This window comes from Muscardinus avellanarius (genome assembly GCF_963383645.1).
Source record: "Muscardinus avellanarius genome assembly, chromosome: 10".
NCBI lineage: Eukaryota > Metazoa > Chordata > Mammalia > Rodentia > Gliridae > Muscardinus > Muscardinus avellanarius.
The window spans coordinates 18,371,124-18,391,640 of NC_137796.1; the positions used below are offsets into that span (position 1 = coordinate 18,371,124).

The following is a 20,517-nucleotide window of genomic DNA, read 5'->3' on the forward strand; positions in this document are numbered from 1 at the left end:
TGGCGCACGCTTGTAATCCCAGTATTTGGGAGGCTGAGACCAGAGGATCACAGTTTGTGGACAGCCTCAGCTACTTAGTGAGGCCCTCTGCAACTCAGTGAGATCCGGTTTCAAAATAAAAAGTAAAAGGCCGGGCGTGGTGGCGTACGCTTGTTATCCCCGCGCTTGGGAGGCAGAGACAGGAGGATCGTGCAGGTTCGAAGCCAGCTGTGCGCCCTGGCTTAGGAGACCCTGTTTCCAAAACGAAAATTTAAAAAATAGGTCTGGGAGTGTAGCCCGGAGGTAGAAGGGCTTCCAGGAACCCCAGTACCACCACACACACAAAAAAAAAGTAAAAAAATAGGGCTGAGGGTATATGAGGGTATAGCTTGGAGGTTGAATGCTCCTGGCTTCCATCCCCAGTACCGCAAAAAAAAAAAAAAAAAAAAAAAAAAAAAGACTCAATTTCAGGAGTCTGACCTAGGTGCTAAAATCTTAAAACCACCAGGCTTTTATTTCTTTAAAATGGTGATATTGTCGGGCGTGGTGGCTCACACTTGTAATCCCTGCTCTTGGGAGGCTGAGACAGGAGGATCGCACAGGTTCGAAGCCAGCCTCAGCGATTTAGTGAGGCTCTCAGCAACTTAGTGAGACCCTGTTTCCAAATAAAATATAAAATGGGTCTGGGAGTATAGCCTGGAGGTAGAAAGCCTCTGGGTTCCACCCCCAGTACCACCACCAAAAAAAAAAAAAAAAAAAAAAAAAGTGATATTACCACCTCATAGAGGAGTTGTGAAAGTTAAATGTGGTATTTGGGAGATTGATATTCAGTGCCTACCATTCGGCTAGCCCGTTACGCCCTCACTAGACTGACAAGTCAGCCGGATTCTATTTCTGTACTACCGATTCTGTGGGGCTGGAGTCCCAGCCCAAAGGACAGAGGTCAGCAGGCGGTGCAGAGGTCTGCATCAGGTATCATGTTCCTTTCTGGAAATACTCAAACTTTCCTCTCCGCCCTCGGTTCGGCCAGTGCCTACCTCGGCTTGGAAAAACTGTAGTTTCGCGACTTCGAAGCGGCCATGACCCTCCGGTGGTCGGGTGACCAGCACCCGCCGTCTGGGAAGCCGCGGTAGTGTATAGCTCGTCACCATAGCGACCAGGCCCCAGCGACCCCCGCGGTGAAGGCGGGACCAGGCTGCGCCACGCCCCCAGCGCTGCACTCGCGGTCTGGGGCAAAGGCCAAGGAGCAAAGGTGAGCTTGGACCCCAAGACAGGGTCCCCTGAGAGCCAGTCACTATATTGAGTTTGACCCTTGCTACAGAACTGAGGCAGGGGCTCAGCCCAAGGCCCTGGGGAGGGACGTGCGCTGAGAGGCCGGGGCCGCTTTGCTGGCGGGAATTGTAGTTTTCGGGTCCCGGCGCCTCGGCTGGACAGGCTGGCGGCTGAGCATGGATGTACTACATCTCCCGAAGTCCCCGACCAGCCCGCGCTGGCCTGCCTCCAAGGCGCTCTGCATCCTGGGATATGGAGTCCGGAATGTGGCGAGGCGTGGCAGTGTCCAGGGAGAGGCGCCGGACTCGGACTCGGTTTCCCTACGGCCCCGGGAGGCTCGCGGGCCATTGGCTGAGCGGGGCGGATCTGGTCGCGCTCCTCCCCGCCCCCAGTGACACAATAGCAGCTCCCTCCAAGATGGCGGCGGCGACGGCGGACCCGGGAGCTGGGAGCCCGCAGGCTGGGGACTCCTCCGGCGGGGGCGCTGGGGGCGGGCTGCCGTCCCCCGGGGAGCAGGAGCTGAGCCGGCGCCTACAGCGCCTGTACCCCGCGGTCAACCAGCACGAGACGCCGCTGCCGCGCTCCTGGAGCCCCAAGGACAAGTACAACTACATCGGCCTCTCGCAGGGCAACCTCCGCGTCCACTACAAAGGTATCGTCCCGCCTGACCGCGAAGGAACAAGTCCAGAGCGTCTGGAGTGTGGCGGTGCTGTCTGGTCCCTGCCCCATCACGTCCCTTTTCAGCCTGGGTGCTCCTGGTTAGGCCTTAGCCTTGCGGAGTGGCCAGAGTAGTGAGGCTGACCAGGCCAGTCTACCCCAAGATACCAATGTCAAGAGAACCGCAACAGGTGTCCAAACCCCATAAAGCCGAACCTTCCACTTTATGGCCTCCCTGCTTGTCCTGGGCAGGCTCCAACTCCAGCTGGCCTCTTTTCCAGTGCTTAGTTTTAGGAGGGTCTGCAAAGAGGTGGGAACATTCCCCCCATTAGAGGTGTATAGGCTGGCCTGCCCGCCACTCATCTCCAGACTGGGCCTGGGGTTGTGTGCTAAGGTTGTTGTTAGTGGTCGTGAGGATGACTTTCATGTCTGCCTTCTTTTCCCTTGGTCTCCCAAGTGGGCCACATGGATTCTGGAGAGGCTGCTGGCAGCACTCAGGCATCTCTCACATGCACTCACATTGCCTGTACCCTTGTTTTGTTGTTATGGAGGACAGGGTCATAGTCAGGGCTGCAAGCCTCAGGCAGAGGTGAGCCAAAGGTGGGAGGTCTCTCTGTTTACTCACTCAGTTGTCTAATTGTTCCTTGGACCGTGTAAATGTTTCCTCTGGCCAACCGGAGTGTAGTACCCATGGAACAAAAAAGAATGAGACTTCCATTTTCACTTCCTTCTGCTGAAATTTCTTCCTTGCCTTCTCCCATCAGGTCACGGCAAAAATCACAAGGATGCAGCCTCAGTGCGAGCCACCCACCCCATACCTGCTGCCTGTGGTATTTATTACTTTGAAGTGAAGATTGTCAGCAAGGGAAGAGATGGGTAAGCCCCTCATTACCTCCCTTTTTCCTTCAACACTGAGCTATTCCCTGTGGTCAGAGTTTGAGGTCTCCTGGTTGACACTTGTGACTGATGTGTGTGAGCTTATGAGCTGCTTGGGTCTGGGCCACCTCTGTCCCCAGTAGGGATGGCTGTGTCTAAGCAGTGGGCCTTGATAGCAAAAAGGCATATTGTGGGTAAAGCAGGAGGACTTTTTTTGTGTGTGTGTGTATACTATTGGGGATTGAACCCAAGGGCATTCTACCTCTGAGCTACACTCCTAGCCCTATTTTATTTTTTAGGTTGAAACAAAGACTCACCAAGTTGCTGAAGGTCTTGCTAAATTGCCGAGGCTGGCTTAGAACCTGCCATCTTCCTGTTTCAGCCTCCCAAGACCTGAGATTATAGGCGTGTGCCACCATGCCTGGGCTGGGTAACTTTTTTTTTTAGTGATGATGCAATAAGGTACTTCACAGATTAGGAGCATAAGTTACAAGTTTATATGAACAATTTAGCATCCAGAATGGTGTTTTCCCCACTAGCATGTGGTGTTTGTGACTTCCCTCCTTCATACTCAAGTCTCCTTTTTATGGAGTTTAGTCATGTAGAGGCCCAAGTAGGCTTCAAAGAGATAGTAGAGTCTTTGCATCCCTCATGAAAGCTGTGGCGGCCACTGTCATCTCAGGGTAAACAGCGTGCACATGGTCAGAGTCAGGTGACCTTGCTACTCATAAACTTGTTTTTCAGTCTAGGGACTTGAACACCCGTTGGACCAGCTTTAGGAAGGTCCTCATTAAATTTAGCATTATGGACACTCCCTATTTTAGGGTGATCTAAGCAGATGCAGAACGTCAGAGGGGACATGTTTTCGTTTTCTTCTTCTGTCTTCTCCCAGTCTCCCTTTTCCCCACTGATTATGACAAAGCAGTTAAGATATGAAATAGCGAATGCCGCTGCCTTGGAGAAAGATGGCTCCTCGTTGGTAGTTCGCCAGTCTAAGCAGTGAGCTTTGTGCCGACCCTACGTGTGTGTTCCTGACCATTTAGAATAATTCTCTCCTGTGGGCAACCCTTATGTGTGTAAAATGCCTGACCAGGGGGCAGGACTGTCACAGTCAGAGCCTTGCCTGCTTCCTCAGAACACTATAACTTCCCTGCCTGGGAGGGCTCTGTGGGTTTGGGTTGACCTGGGGGTCTTCTGCTGTGCTGTGGGGAGCTAAACTAGCATCTAAGCTGTCTTTAACCCCAAATTGATGATTTGGAAATTCTAATCATGGGAGGCTATTGAATCTTTCTCTTTCTTTCTTTCTTTTCTTTTCTTTTCTTTTTTTTTTTTTTTTTGCACGTCTGGGGGTGGAACCTAGGAGGCATTTGACCTCTGAGCTACACCCCCTGCCCTATTTTATTCTTTATTTTGAAACCGGGTCTCACTGAATTGCTGAGGGCCTCACTAAGTAGCTGAGGCTGTCCGCGAACTGCGATCCTCTGGTCTCAGCCTTCCGAATGCTGGGATTATAAACACGCAACACTGTGCCTGGCTTGAACTTTCTCTTTCATCCCCACCTAGTACATTAACAGATAGGAAACATATTTATTGGGGAGCTTTAGAGCCTTAATTTTCCCTTTCCACCACCTGATAGAAAACACACACACACACACACACACACACACCATTTTATATTGGGGATGGAACCCAGGGACATTCTGTCTCTAAGCTACACCCCCAGCGCCTTTTATTTATTATTATTATTATTAATTTTTTATTTTTAAGACCCTGGGGATTGAATCCAGGGGTATTCTACCTTTGAGCTAACCCTCCAACGCTGTTTTATTTTTATTTGGAAGCAGGTCTTGTTAGGTTTTGATGAGAGTATCACTACTTTCTGAGACTGTCCTCAAACCTGTGATCTTTGTGTCTCACCCTCTTAAATACTGGGATTACAGGTGTGTACCACTACACCTAGCTTATTTTTTATTTTAAAACAGGGTCTTACCGGGCATGGTGGTGGATGCTTGCAATCCTAGCATTCGGGAGGTGGAGACTGGGTGATCACGGTTCGCAGACGGCCTCAGCTACTTAGCGAGACTCTTCACAAATCAGTGAGCTCTCCTTTAAAAAAAAAAAAAATAGGACTGGGAGTGTAGCTCGGAGGTGCAATGCCTCTGGGTTCCATCCCCAGTACCAACAAAACAAAACAAAACAAAACAAAATAGGGTCTAAGTTGCTGAGGTAGACCTTGAACTTGTGATCTCCTGTCTCAGCCTCCCAAGTACTGGCTTTACAGGTACCACTACCTTGTCTGGCTGAAGAATATATATTTAATTTGCTTGAACTAGTGTGAATGAGAATGGCCTTTTTTTATTTTTATTTTTAATTTTTTTGGCAGTACTGGGAATGGAACCCAGGGGCATTCTACCTCCAAGCCATACCCCCAGCCCTATTTTTTATTATTTCTTTCTTTATTTATTTGGTGGTACTGAGGTGGAGCGCAGAGGCTTTCTACCTCCGGGCTATACTTCCAGACCTATTTTTTCTATTTTTATTTGGAAACAGGGTCTCACTAAGTTGCTGAAAGCCTCAGTAAGTAGCTGAGGCTGGCTTTGAACCTGTGCGATCCTCCTGTCTCACCCTCCCAAGTGCTGGGATTACAAGCATGTGCCACCACGCCCGGCTATTCTTTATTTTTTGAAACAGGGTCTCACTGAGTTGTAAAGGACATTGCTAAGTAGCTGAGGCTGTCCGTGGACCATGATCCCAATGCTGGGATTACAAGCGTGCTGCACTACGCCCAGCTGAGAATAGCCTCTTAAACACCTCAAAAGTAGTTATGGTGTGAACTAAGATATTGATGCTAGAGTCTCATATTTGCCAGAGAAACTGAGGAGCATTTCTTAAATTTGTAGGGAGGAAAATGTGTTCTATATGGCCTTATCACAGATAATAGCTGAACTAGTGAGAGACAACACTTTCCAGAAGGGAGCTGTTTAGAGATCTGGATTCCTTTTGACAGGCTTATAATATTTTAGTTTTAAGTTTATCTTACTGGAAAGGCTCTTTGTCATGTTAAATTGTCAAAAGATGGGCATCTTATTCCAGCCTCTGTGTTCAGCAAATTGTTTCTTTTGTGTGTGTGTGTGGGGGGGGAACTGGGGGTTGAAGCTAGGTGCATACTACCCTCCAAGCTATACCACCAACATTTATTTATTTATTTACTTATTTGTTTATTTTGTGGTACTGAGGATTGAACCGAGGAGGATTCTACCTCTGAGCTGAACCCCAGTCATATTTTATTTGGAAACAGTCTTCCCAAGTTACTGACTCTGACTTTGAACTTGTAATCCTCTTGTCTTGACCTCCTAGGTGCTAGGATTACACGCATGTTCCACCTTGCCTGGCTTCAGCAGCTTCAGGTGTAGTGTTTTTTTTTTTTTGTTTGTTTGTTTGTTTTTTGTGGTACTGGGGATGTAACCAGGGGTATTCTACCTCTGAGCTACACCTGAAGCCCGGGTCTCACTGAGTTGCAAAGGGCCTCACTAAGTCACTGAGACTGTCCACGAGCTGTGATCTTCCTGTTTCAGCCTCCCGAATGTTGGGATTACAAGTATGCACCACCAGGCACTTTACCTTTGAACTATATCCCTAGCCCCATTTTGTTTAAAAAAATTTTTTTTCCAGTACTGGAGATGGAACCCAGGGGCATGCTACATCTGAGTTACATCCCCAGTACTATTTATTTATTTATTTATTTATTTATTTATTTATTTTTCTGGGTCTAGGAATGAGACCTAGAGGCATTTGACCTCCAAGCTACACCCACTGCTCAATTTTTTATTCTTTATTTTATTTATTTTTTAAATTTTTTTCTTTTTTATTGTTGCACTGTATTCATACATCATAATGGGATAAAAAAATACTTTTGTAGACATACATGCACGCATTGCCCAGTTAGCCCCTACCCAATCCCCACCCCGTTCCCTCCCCAACCCTCCTTCCCATGCTTGGCTTAGTGGTTGACATCTAGTATTATAGCACTTTATCCCAAATTAACAATGATAATCTCACATAACAGTTTCATTTGTCTGATACCAAGCTCTTGATTACTTAAAGATAACATTGCAATATTTCTTTTTGCTTTCTTTCTTACCAGAGAATATTTTTTTTCTTTTTTTTTTTTAGGTGAAACTGTATCATACATTTATTTATTTATTTTTCTGAAAAAATCTATCCTAATATGGAATATGGACTCTAGATATCCAAAACGATCTCGAAAAAGAAAAAAGCTAGAAGATGTATATTTTCTGATTTCAAACCATATAAAGCTACAATAATTGAAACAGTGTAGTACTGTTATAAAGGCAGATATATAAACCATTGGAGTTAAATAAAAGCCTAGAGATAAATTCTTTCATATATTGTCAAGTTATTTTTGACAAGGTTTCCACGAACATTTGGTGGAGGAACTAATAATCTTTTAACTAAATATTGTTGAAAAATAATGATTACATGAAAAAGAATAAAATTGGACCCTTCCCTAACACATATACAAATATTAACTCAAAATAGATAAAAGACCTAAATATAAATCTTGAGACTATAAACTTTTAGAAGAAAATCTGGTTCATATAACCTCACAACATTGAAATTGGCAGTGATTTCTTGGATATGATTTCAATGGCACAGGCAACAAAAGGGTAAAAATTAAAAAAAATATTGTATACCCAAAGAAAAGGTAAACAGTTAAAAGTTACTGATAGAATGGGATAAAATATTTCCAAATGCTATATCTAAAGGTATATTAATATTCCAAATAGAAATCCTAAAAATTAACAATAATAAAGGCAAACAATACAATTTAGAGATAGGTAAAAGACTAACATAAATAATGAATCTCCACAGATAACCAATCTTAGTTGTCTGTTGGATGGAAAATCTTGTTTCTCTAGTTCTGATGTGTGTTACCTATTGCTTCTTTGTAGTTAATCTCTTTGAGTATTTTTTCTAGTGCTGGTTTTGAAGACATAAATTCCTTCAGTTTCTGTTTGTCGTGGAAGTTTCTTATTTCCCCATCTATTTTGATAGAAAGTTTTGCTGGGTAGGAAATTTTTGGCTAGAAGTTGTTTTCTTTCAGAGTTTGGAATATGTTACTCCAAGCCCTTCTGGCTCTCATGACTTGGTTTGGGAAGTCTGGAGTGATTTTTTTTTTTTTTTTTTTTTTTTTGGTGGTACTGGGGGTGGAACCCAGAGGCTTTCTACCTCCGGGCTATACTCCCAGACCTTTTTTATATTTTATTTGGAAACAGGGTCTCACTAAGTTGCTGAAAGCCTCACTAAGTAGCTGAGGCTGGCTTTGAACCCGTGCGATCCTCCTGTCTCAGCCTCCCAAGTGCAGGGATTACAAGTGTGCGCCACCATGCCTGGCTGGAGTGATTCTAATTGGTTTGCCTCTGAATGTCACTTGGCCCTTTGTTTTTGTTGCCTTTAAGATTCTCTGCTTGGCTTCCACATTGGTCATTTTGACAATTATGTGGTGTGGGGATCCTCCTCTCCCATCCTGTCTAAAGGGAGTTCTATAAGTTTCCTGGACTTGTGTATCGACCTCTTGCTCTATGTTTGGAAAATTTTCTGCTATTACTTCCTTGAAGAGATTGTTGATCCCTTTGGTTTCACCTTCTTTTCCCTCCTCTATTCCAATTATTCTTAGGTTAGCTCTCTTAAAATGGGCCCATATTTCTTCAATGTCAGATTCCTGCTGTTGGATTTTTTTTCTAAATTAGAAACTATGCGTTCATTTTTGGAGTGATCATCTTCTAAGAGCGAGATTCTATTCTCCATGTGTTCTAATCGGTTGTTTGTACTTTGAATTGAGGCCTTTACTTCATTAATTGCATCCTTTATCTCTTTTTGGCTCTCTCTGAATTCTTTTCGAAGCACCTCTATTATTTCTACAGTTATTTTCCTGATTTGATCTTCTAGAAATCTCTGAATTTCTGTTTTATCGGGTTCTGATGTTGTGGGGTTGTGGGCATTCATTGCTCCATTGTTATTCCTCTTTCCCATGATTTTGGAAGTTTCTGCCTTCTCTGGGTTCTTCCCTTGGGTCACTATGACTTCACTTAAGGTGCTCTGGATCTCGAGTCTGTAGTATCTCTGACCCCACTACTCCTTTACTGGGTTGTATTCTAGAGTCTCAGACCCTGGGAGTCAATTGAGGCTGCTTTAGACCATGGGGGGTGCCAGGTTGGGTGTTCTCCTATGGTGTGATATCTCTGCCACCGCCACTCCCCCACTGGGTCAAGTCCCTGGGAGTACAGTACTGGGATTTTTCCTCTAGGGGCCGCAATTTGACTCACTTTTGTTGAGTGCGCAGATGGAGCTGTAGTGGACTCGGTGGGTTCGCTGCTGCTGCCGCCGGTGGCAATATGGCGCCACTGCCACGCCCTTGGTCGTGAGGCTGGCGTATTTCTTCTCTGGTTTTGAGCTCCACTCCGAGTCCCTGCAGGGTGTGCTGAGCCCAGCCTCTAGGAGCTTTAGACGCTCCCTGCGCCGAGAAATCTGCCGAATTCCTCCCGGCTGATCTGCAGCAGCTCACCTCGGCTCGCTGTCCGCCACTCCTCTCTGGAGCCTGGTGGGCTGTTGAGTGCGTTGGTCTGAAGCTGTCTGGTGAACTTGCCGCCTCCACCGGCAGTAAGGCGCTGCTGCCGCATCCTCGGTCGTGAGGCCGACGTATCTCCTCTGTGGCTCTGAGCTCCGTTCTGAGTCCCCTTCCTCTCTGGGGCTGGCGCTGCAAGGAAAGATGGCGCTTGCCATTCCTCGCCGCGGCTCTGGCTGCAGCACTGCAGTCTGGTTTCTTTCTGGTGTCCCATTTTTCCAGCCCTCTTTTTCTCAGTCCCTTGTAATTACATTTCTTGTTTCTTTGCTAATGGTGTTTTCTGGCTATGTAAGGCGCTGATTTTGTGGTAATAGAGATTGGTTGTTAGCGGGGCTCGTAGGCCCCGCTTTTCTCTGTCGCCATCTTCCTATTTTTTTTAATTTTTTATGTTTTTGTTTTTGTTTTTGTTTTTGTTTGATGGTACTAGGGGTGGAACCCAGAGGCTTTCTACCTCCTGGCTATACTCCCAGACCTATTTTATATTTTATTTAGAAACAGGGTCTCACTAAGTTGCTGAGGCTGGCTTCGAACCTGTGCAATCCTCCTGTCTCAGCCTCCCAAGTGCGGGGATTACAAGCATGTGCCACCATATCCGGCTAATTTTTTTATGTTTTGATGGTATTGGGGTTCCTGGAAGCCCTTCTATCTCCGGGCTACACTCCCAGATCTATTTTATATTTTTATTTGGAAACAGGATCTTTTAAACCTGCATAATCCTGTCTCCACCTCCCAAACACGGGGATTACAAGCGTGTGCCACCACGCCCGGCATATTCTTTATTTTGAAACAGGGTCTCACTGAGTTGTGGAGGGGCTCACTAAGTAGCTGAGGCTTTCTGCAAACTGCAATTATCTGGTCTCAGCTTCCCAAATGGCTGGGATTACAAGCGTGCTCCACCATACCTGTTTTATTCTTTATTTTGAAACAGTCTCACTGAGTTGCAAAAAGCCTCACTAAGCAGCTGCGGCTGCCCATGAACTGTGATCCTCCAGTCTCAGCCTTCCGAATGCTGTAATTACAAGTGTGCGCCACCATGTCTGGCTTATTTTTTTAATTTTGAAATAAGGTCTCACTAAGTTGTTCCTGAGAACTGACTTTGAATTTACTATGCTTCTGCCTCCTGTTTTAGCCCCCTACCTACTGGAATTACAGGCCTGTACCACCACACCTGGCTCAGGTGTGTTTTTTTTTTTTTTTTTTTTTTTTTTTGCGGTCCTGGGGATGGAACCCAGGAGCATTTGACCTCTGAGCTACACCTCCTGCCCTATTTTTTATTTTTTTTTAATTTAATTTTTTTTTTTTTTTTTTTGGTGGTACTGGGGATGGAACTCAGGGGCCTTCTACCTCTGGGCCACACTCCCAGACCTATTTTATACTTTTTATTTGGAAACAGGGTCTCTTAAGCCAGTGGAGGCTGACTTTGAATCTGTATGGTCCTCCTGTCTCAGCCTCCCAAGCGCAGGGATTAAAAGTGTGCGCCACCATGCCCGGCTTCTATTTTTTTATTCTTTATTTTGAAACTGGGTCTCACTGAGTTGCAAAGGCTTCACTAAGTATCTGAGGCTGTCTGTGAACCGTAATCCTCCATTTTCAGCCCCCCGAATGCTGGGATTACAAGCAAGCGCCATCACACCTGGCTCCTATTTTATATTTTTATTTGGAAACAGGGTCACACTGAGATGCTGAGAGCCTCACTAAGTAGCTAAGGGTGGCTTCGAACTTGCGGGATCCTTCTGTCTCAGCCTCCCAAGTACTGGGATTACAAGTGTGTGCAACCATGCCCGGCTTACTTTTTAGTTTGGAACAGGGTCGCACTAAATTATGGAGGGCTTCACTAAGTGTCTGAGGCTGGCTGTGAACCTTCAGTCCTCCTCTCTCAGCCTACCAAGTACTGGGATTACAAACATGCACCACCACACCCAGTTTAGGTGTAATTTTGAGGGAATCAACAGCAGTTACAGGGCAGGCAGACATTGATCAACTTGTTTCTTCTTTCTTGTCAATGTTAGAGATGTATTTTTGACTCTGGTTTGGTCCAGGACCCAAGCATTAACCAGTTGTGTAGCTTTCCTGTGTTGTCTATCTGGTCCTCACAACATCTCTCGAAACTAGCTGGAACAGATGAGGATGTACCTGTTTTGTGAGTGAGCCCCGAGTGCCTGGGATGTTTGGTGGCCTGCCCCAGTTGCAGCGCTGAGTAACCTGACTTGTCAAGATGCCCTTGCCTGATCCTGGGTGCATGAGTCTGTTGACTGCTGCTGTATTTCTTCCTGGATTAGAGGGAAGGAACATCCTGTTGTATGCTGATGGGATCACAGTGCTGGGGGACAAATCTGAAAGGTGCTCGGTGCGAAGAGGGGCTAGAGCAGGGTGGCTTGCTCTCTGCTGGCTTGATCCATTGAATCTGTAAAGTTCTGTAGATTTTGGTATCCCTTCTCTGTAGAAGGGTTTATCAATTAAGTCTTTTTATGTGGGTTTTTTTTTTTTTGTGGTACTAGGGTTGGAACCCAGGGGCATTCTACCTCCAAGCTACACCCCAAGCCCCCCTTTTTTTCTGGGGTACTATGGATGGAACCCAGGGACATTCTACCTCTAAGCTACATCCTCAGTCCTATTTTTTATTCTTTATTTTGAAACAGGGTCTCACTGAGTTGCAAAGGGCCTCACTAAGTAGCTGAGGCTGTCTGTGAACATCGATCCTTCTGTCTCAGCCTCCCAAATGCTGGGATTACAGTAGTGTGTGCCATCATGCCCGGCTCTCTTTTTTAATTTTTTTGAAATGGTCTCATTAGGTTGCTGAAAGCCTTGCTGTATTGCTGAGTCAGATACTGAACCTGTGGACCTTCTTTCTCAATCTCCCAAGTACTGGGATTACGTGTGGGCACCACCATGCCTGGCTTTGAAGCTTTCTTTTTTAGAGGAGGTAGCAGTGGGGCGTGGTGGCGCATGTTTGTAATCCCAGGGTTTGGGAGGCTGAAACAGGAGGATTGCACAGGTTCGAAGCCAGCCTCAGCTACTTAGTGAGGCTCTTAGCAACTTAGTGAGACCCTGTTTCCAAATAAAGTATAAAATAGGTCTGGGAGTATAGCCTGGAGGTAGAAAGCCCCTGGGTTCCACCCCCAGTACTACCAAAAAAAAAAAAAAAAAAAAAAATTAAGAGGAGGTAGAACCTGGGCATGATTGTGAGGGATGAGTAGGAGTTTCCCCACAGGTGTGACCTGTGAGTCTAATGAGTAACTAGTTCCATGTCATGGTACTGGCCATTTGGGGTACTCCCTACATATGAGGGAGAGCTATGGAGGAGGAGGGACTGTGTTTAAGCTAAGAGCTTGGCACAGACCGTGGGCTCTGGCTGCATTTTGCTGAGTCACCAAGAGCTGTGAACCCTGGGAACAGGTCTGATGGGGTGAGGAGGCCTATAAGCCCTGCCAGTGGTACCAGGAGATAAGAACATTCAGGTGGGTCTTTCTGGGAAGCCAAAGAGGCCCTGAAGCTGAGGGTCCTTGGTGGGGAAACACTTCTTCAGGCAGAGTTGGCATCTCCAGCTCTTAGTGATGACACATGGAGGGTGTGGCTGTCTCAGCTGACAGATACTTCAGTGTGACCCTCAAAATAGACTGTAACATCATCTCAGCAGCAATGGACTCTTGACATGTGATGGGTGGCTCTACCCAAGAACAGCAAGCTTGGGCTGGAACACTGGGTGGTGTGAGGAGGGGTGGGGGTGTTCTCTGCAGCTGGGGCCCTGAGCAGGGATCTCCGGCCACCACCAGCCAGTCCTCACTTGCTCCTGCAGCTGACTTCCTTTGGCCAGGCAGCAATCAGCATGCCCATCCATTCATTCTACACACTAGGACAAACACCTGTCATTTTGTCCCAGGCCTGTGCCCCAGAAGCACAGGCATGAGGCCTGTCTATAAAGGAGGTAGATATGCCTTTGCACAAAACCTCACAGGTGACATAGGAGGAGATAGAACATGGTCTGTGTCCTATATTTGGGTAGCCCAGAGGGTTGACTTTCCTTTTCACCTCTGAGTTTGGGGAAAGCATTATATGAGACGTTGATTGTGGTACTGAGGGTGGAACCCAGGGCTTTCTACCTCTGGGCTATCCTATCAGACCTATTTTTATATTTTATTTGGAAACAGGGTCTCACTAAGTTGCTGAGAGCCTCAGTAAGTAGCTGAGGCTGGCTTTGAACCTGTGTGATCCTCCTGTCTCAGCCTCCTAAACGCTGGGATTACAAGCGTGCGCCACCACGCCCAGCAGGCCCTGTTTTTGTTTTTTCGAGTCTGGGGATGGAACCCAGGGCATTCGACCTCTGAGATGGAACCCAGGGCATTCGACCTCTGAGCTATGCCCCCTGCCCTATTTTTTATTCTTTATTTTGAAACAGAGTCTCACTAAATTGCAGAGGGCTGCACTAAGCAGCTGAGGCTGTCCGTGAACCGCGATCCTCCTCTCAGCCTCCCGAATGCTGGAATTACCAGCATGTGTCACCACGCCCGGCTTTTCAGGCCTTATTTTAAAATAAAATAAAATAGGGCTGGGGAGTGTAGCTCACAGGTAGAATTCTCCTGGGTTCAATCTTCAGTTACCCCCCCCCACCCCCAACAAACACACAGTCTTGGATGCTGTAGCCAAGGAGCATGGACTTTGTCCTGAGGGCAGTAGCAGTGTGTGGGGACTCTGGCAAGGAAAGAAGAGAACTTGTTGATCTGTGGTCTGGTTTGCCAAGCTCCTCTGCTTGCTTGAGAGTCCTGTCTAATGTAGGCCAGGCACAGTTGTTTTTTGGTACTGGGGACTGAACCCAGAGGCAGTCTACCTTCAAGTTATACCCCCAGCTTTATTTTATTTCTTATTTGAAAATAGTGTATCACAAGGTTGCAGAGGTCCTTGCTACCTTGCTGGGGCTGGCTTCTAACCTGTGATCCTCCTGTCTCAGACTCTCAAGTAACTGGGGTTACAAGCGTGCGCCAATACGCCTGGCTCTGAGCCGATTATCTCACAGCTGTCTTGCTCTCTCTCGGTTGGCCTTTCCCCTGCATGGTGAGGTGCAGGGAGGGGTGATGCTGAAGACTGGCAGCTGGGGAGGCTTCCTGGAGGTGCAAGGACTCTGCTTGCGCTTGAGTTCTCTGGCCATTTGATTTTGTCCCCTCTTTTCCTCTCATGAAGCAGCATCACCCAAAAAGACATTTTGGTTTTCCACAAAGACTTAGAGAACCACTCAGTTAGTTGCTGCCTTGCTGGTCTGGAAAGCCACTGAGCCCAGCCTAGAGATAGCTCATGACTGATCCCCCATTCTGTCGCTGTGCATTGTACAGTACTATTGAGAAGTTCAGTGCTTTTTTTTCCCCCCTGGTATTAGGCATTGAAGTCATTGAAGCTATACCCCCAGTCCTTTTTGCTTTTTGTTTTTAAACAGGGTCTTGCTAAGTTACTGAGGATCTCACTAAGTTGCTGAGGCTGGCCTTGAACCTACAATCCTCCTGTCTTAGCCTCCCGAGTACTAGAATTATAAGCACGTGCCACCATGACAGAGGGCTTGTCCTGCCTGTCCGGAGACTTAGGTGCTTTCCTTGCCCAAGGCAGTTCTCCCTGATTGCCCTTGGAGGTGGTGGCCTCACAGGTGGATGCTGCGCTTTGGGCTACATCCCTCCCTGGGTAACACATTGTGCTGACCCTGAGACATGGACTGTTTGGGCTCCGGAGCCTCTTGGAGGGCATTTAAAGCCCTGGTCTATTTAGGTCACCTGGGGGTAGCGGCATGGGGTGAGAGGACTGGAATCCATCCACATTGTGTCTACCTTTCTGATGGACCTCTCTGCTCACTGTTGTTCCCCAGGCTCCAAGTGTGAGCCGAGAGTGTGGGAGTGTGGCAGCTTCTCTACAACTGGGCCTTCCTTGCTCAAGGATCAGCCTCTAGAGAAATTCCTAGAATTCACTTCACACCCCTGCCCTTCCTCCATTGTTTCTTCATCCTCTGGAATGTGGGTCAGCACGCAGGGGAGATCCCCTGTTACAAGGGAAGGAAGCAAGGGCTCGGCAGGCTGGAGCTCAGAGGGCGACAGGATGAACCTGGCAGTTCTGGGTGACAGACACGGTGTGTCATCCCTACTCCGGAGGCCATCGGAAAGGATTAAAGGGTCCCATAGCCAGTCAGTGTGGTTGGACCAGGTTGGAAAGAAGGGACTCATCTTGGAGAGGGACAGAGAGAACCACATCTCTTTTTTTTTTTTTTTTTTTTTCTGGTGGAACCCAGAGGCTTTCTACCTCTGGGCTATACTCCCAAACCCATTTTATATATATTTTTTTAAATTTGGAAACAGGGTCTCACTAAGTTGCTGAGAGCCTCACTAAGTAGCTGAGGCTGGCTTCGAATCTGAGCGATCCTCCTGTCTCCACCTCCCAAGTGCGGGGATTACAAGCGTGCGCCACCATGCCCGGCATAAACTGTCTTTGTAGCTCCCACAATTGTTGGTGGTGTTTTGTTGTGATCAAGTAAAATCATGGCTGTGTTGTAAGAAACAAGGCTGGAGGAGTTGGCGGTGGAGCAGAGTCCAGACCCTGTGTCACCAAGGGGTCAGAACAAAATGCTCTAGACTGTGCAGGGCATGGGGGAGGGGCTCAGGGAGTCCTTTGCACTCCTCTTCACTCTTCCTCTTCTCCTCCCTTGGGGGCCTAGAAATTGCTCGGATTTTAGGAATGTTTAGGTCAGGACTGGCAAATGTCAAGGCTCAAATACCCCACCCTATCTTCCTTGGCAAACATTACTGATATAACAGCACTGTTTTCTTTCTTCCTTCCTTCCTTTCTTTCTTTCTTTCTTTCTTTCTTTCTTTCTTTCTTTCTTTCTTTCTCTCTTTTTTTTGTGGTGGTGGTACTGAGGATTGAACCCAAGGGTGTTCTGCTACCAAGCTAACCCTCCAGCCCTTTTTTTGGTTTTGAAACAGGGTCTCACTTGCTGAGAGTCTTGATATGTCCTGAGGCTGACTTCAAACTTGCAATCCTCCTGTCTCAGTCTCCCAAGTACTGGGAATTACAGGTGTGTACCACCACACCCAGTTTAACACTCATTCTTGCTCAGACAGAGCTCCAGAATTTTTCTTAGCCCACAGCACACCAAGCAACTGTAACTTTTTGGTCACAGTTTCATTGTGGGTGAAAGCTACCAGTAGAAAGTTGGAAGAGAGAAGTGGACAGAGGAGAAGGGAGTTTTGTCTAGATGGCCCAGGGGCTCAGCTTGTCTTTTTTTTATTTTTTGGTGGTACTGGGGTGGAACCCAGGGGCCTTCTACCTCAGGGCTACACGCCCAGACCTATTTTTAAATATTTTATTTGGAAACAGGGTCTTGCTAAGTTGCTTAGAGCCTCACTAAGTAGCAGAGGCTGGCTTCGAACCTGCGCAATCCTCCTGTCTCAGCCTCCCAAGCACAAGGATTACAAGCATGCACCACCACGCCCGGCTCCAGCTTGTTTTTTTTACAGGACAGTGTCAAGGCGGAAACACTCTACAACTCAGACCTTGTTTAAAATTAAAGAAAAAGCTGGGTGTGGTGGCACAGGCTTGTAATCCCCGTGCTTGGGAGGCTGAGACAGGAGGATCACACAGGTTCAAAGCCAGCCTCAGCTACTTAGTGAGGCTCTCAGGAACTTAGTGAGACCCTGTTTCCAAATAAAATATAAAGTGGGTCTGGGAGTATAGCCTGGAGGTAGAAAGCCTCTGGATTCCACCCACAGTACCACACACACAAAAAAAAAAAAAAAAGAAAGAAAGAAAGAAAGAAAGGAAGAAAGAAAGAAACAAAAAATAGGGCCAGGGGTGTAGCTCAGAGGTAGAATGCTTCTAGATTCAATCTCCAGTACTGAAAAAAAAAAAAAAAAGGGGGGGGGGTGTGTGAAGGTACAGCTTGGAGGTAGACTGGACTTTGAGGTCAATCCCCAGTACAAAAAAAATATTAAAGCCGGGTGTGGTGGCACATTCTTGTAATCCCAGCATTTGGGAGGCTGAGACAGGAGGATTGCAGTTCGAGGACAGCTTCAGCTTCTTAGTGAGGCCCTCTGCAAATCAGTGAGACCCTGTTTCAAAAATAATAAAAAATAGGGCTGAGGGTGTAGCTCGGAGATAGAATGCCCAGGATTCCATCCCCAGTACTGAAAGAAAAAAAAAAAGGGTTTAGTACTTGAGACTTTGTCAGCCCTTTAGAGAAGGAGCTAGAAACCAGGGTGTGTAAGTAATGGAGGGCCACCCATGAAGGCTGTTGTGCTGTTTCCTGTCGGGCAAGCTCTCTGGGCCCTTTGATGGTGCTGGAGGCAGTGGTGAATGGGGTCCCCTGACCCGTGCTTGGAGCCATCTTCTTGTTAGCACATCTTGACTCCAGGCCCCTTTGCTATCCAGCCTGTTCTTCCCTCAGTCGTGTTGGGCCTGGACCATTCATGTCTGTCACACCCTCCTCTCATGGGGCATAGGATTGGGCTCGGGGTGACCCCGTGGCTTCCTGGTGCGGAGGTCTGGGGAGTAGAGTATGGTTACTGGAGGAGCAGTTTGCACATAGTAGTCAGTATCGTGATGGACTGTGGCTTTAAGTGGGCCCTTCAGACTATGAAATAAAATCCCCAGTGCCAAATATTAGCCCGCATTTCAGACCTAAATGTCAGTTGGTGTTTTTCCTGAATTGTCTCCTGGGGACCATTTTGAAGCCACTGTTCCAGAGTCCTCTCAGCTATAGAGGCTGTTGATTCCTTTTATCTGGGGCAAGTTCTGATAGGAACAAGATTGCTGAGCTGTGGCTAAGGTGTTAGATGGTGAGATGAAATGGGCAGGTGAGATTCTAGGAGCTCTTCGGAGGCCTGGGCCAGGCAATGGTGGTGACTGGTTCTTTTACCTACAAGGATGAGCAGCAGCGCTCACTTCCCACCGCCCTGTAGAACTGCCTCAGACCCAAGGCTGAGGACTGTGTCTCTTCTCTGTCTCCTCTGCATCACTTCCTGCCAGACCTCTGTGGAGCTGGAGGCATCCACTGATGGAGCTTAAGTTAAAAATGTTTGTAAGAGCCGGGCGTGGTGGCGCACGCTTGTAATCCCCGTGCTTGGGAGGCTGAGACAGGAGGACCGCACAGGTTTGAAGCCAGCCTCAGCTATTTAGTGAGGCTCTCGGCAACTTAATGAGACCCTGTTTTAAAAATAGTATGAAATTGCCGGGCATGGCGCTTGTAATCCCTGCGCTTGGGAGGCAGAGACAGGAGGATCGCACAGGTTCGAAGCCAGCCGTGCACGCTGGCTTAGGAGACCCTGTTTCCAAATAAAAATGTAAAAATAGGTCTGGGAGTGTAGCCCGGAGGTAGAAGGGCTTCCAGGAACCCCAGTACCACCAAAAAAAAAAAAAAAAAAAAAAAGTAGGATATAGGTCTGGGAGAATAGCCTAGAGGTAGAAAAAGCCACTGGGTTCCACCCCTAGTACCACCAAAAAAAAAAAACTTCCTAAGAGCTGAGTGTGGTGGCTCACACTTATAATCCCAGTACTTGCGAGACTGAAACAGGAGGATCACAGGTTAGCGGCCAGCTTCACTATCTAGCGAGGCCCTCTACAACTTAGTGAGAACCTGTTTCAAAAAAAAAGAATAGTACTGGAAAAAAATAAGTTCCTGTGTAGCGGGTATAGTGGTGCATGCCTATAGTCCCAGTACTTGGGAGGCTGAGATAGAAAGATCTCAGGTCCAAGGACAGCCTCAGTAAGTAGTAAGACTCTGCAAGTCTAGTGAGACCCTATTTCCAAATACAAATAAAATAGGCCTAAGGGTATGCCTTAGAGGTAGAATGTTCCTGAGTTCAGTCCCAGTACCACAAACACAAAAAGTGCCCATGGGCTTGCCAGCACATACAATCCACCTTTCCTCTAAGAAGAAATTGATAGAAAGTAAAAAGAGCTGGGTGTGTGCTCTTGACTCGTCTTACTTGCCCTGTGCTTGTGCTATCAGACGGACCTCTCTTCTGGCCCTGACATGAAGCCAGAATGCTTTGAAGCTTTCCATTGAGCTCTGTGCCAGGGCCCTACTTGTCTTATCAGTAAGAACCAGATGAGACTCATGCTGGCGTGCAGAGCCCAAGGGGTATGACTTTGCGTGTCTGAGTGTGTAGATACCTATAACACAAAATGTGCTGTGTATATTTTTTTTGTGTGTGTGTGTGGTATTGGGGAATGAACCCAGAGTTCTTCTGCCACCAAGTTATTCCTTTTTTAATTTTTACTTTATTTTGGTGCTGAGGATTGAACCTAGGGGCATTCCACTTCTAAGCTAAACTCCCAGCCTTGTTATTTACTTGTTTATATATTTTTTGGTACTGGGGATGAAATCCAGGCACATCCTACCTTTGAGCTATACCCCCTTGCCCTATTTTATTCCTTTTTTTCTTTTTTTTTTTGTGGTACTGGGGATGGAACCCAGGGGCATTCTACCTCTGAGCTATACCTCTAGCTGTATTTTTTATTCTTTATTTTGAAACAGGGTCTCACTGAGTTGCAGAGGGCCTCACTAAGTAGTAGCTGAGGCTGTCTGCTGGGATTACAAGCGTGCATCACCATGCCTGGCTTCTTTTTGTTTTTGAAGCAGGGTCTCACTAAATTGCGGAGGGTCTCACTAAGTAGCTGAGGCTGGCTGTGAACTAGGATCCTTCTGTCTCAGACTCCCAAGTACTGGGATTACAAGCCTGCACCACGACACCTGGGTATTTTTATTCTTTATTTTGAAACAGGGTCTCACTAAGTTGCAGAGAACCTCACTCAGTAGCTGAGCCTGACTGTGAACCTGGGATCCTCCTGTCTCAGCCTCCCAAGTACTAGGATTACAAGTGTGGGCCACTGTGCCCAGCTCTATCTATTTCCCTCCCTCCCTCCCTCCCTCCCTATCTGTCTGTCTGTCTGTCTCTCTCTCTCTCTTTGTGCTACTGGGGATCAGACCCACCAGGGGCATTCTACCTCCAAGCTACATGCTCAGCCCTATTTTTTATTCTTTATTTTGAAACAGGGTCTCACTAAGTTGCAGAGGTCCTCGCTAAGTAGCTGAGGCTGGCTGAGAACCTACATGTCTC

The 20,517-nt window shown here is 47.0% G+C and overlaps 2 protein-coding genes across 3 annotated transcripts in view; one reads left to right on the forward strand and one right to left on the reverse strand.

The window, feature by feature from the left end:
- The window catches only part of TSNAXIP1 (translin associated factor X interacting protein 1), a gene marked incomplete at its 3' end in the record, with an annotated part of 102,981 nt that overhangs the window by 17,379 nt on the left and 65,085 nt on the right, over window positions 1-20,517 (reverse strand). The gene's annotated exons all lie outside the window — the stretch shown is intronic.
- Window positions 1,516-20,517, forward strand: part of RANBP10 (RAN binding protein 10) — a gene marked incomplete at both ends in the record, with an annotated part of 78,856 nt that continues 59,854 nt past the window's right edge. Inside the window, 2 exons of one of the 2 annotated variants that reach the window (XM_080704498.1) lie at window positions 1,516-1,903; window positions 2,673-2,784. In XM_080704498.1, coding sequence (XP_080560624.1) covers window positions 1,516-1,903; window positions 2,673-2,784 — 500 coding nt within the window. The remainder of the gene's footprint in view (window positions 1,904-2,672; window positions 2,785-20,517) is intronic. The other variant, XM_080704499.1, reaches the window with a different exon arrangement.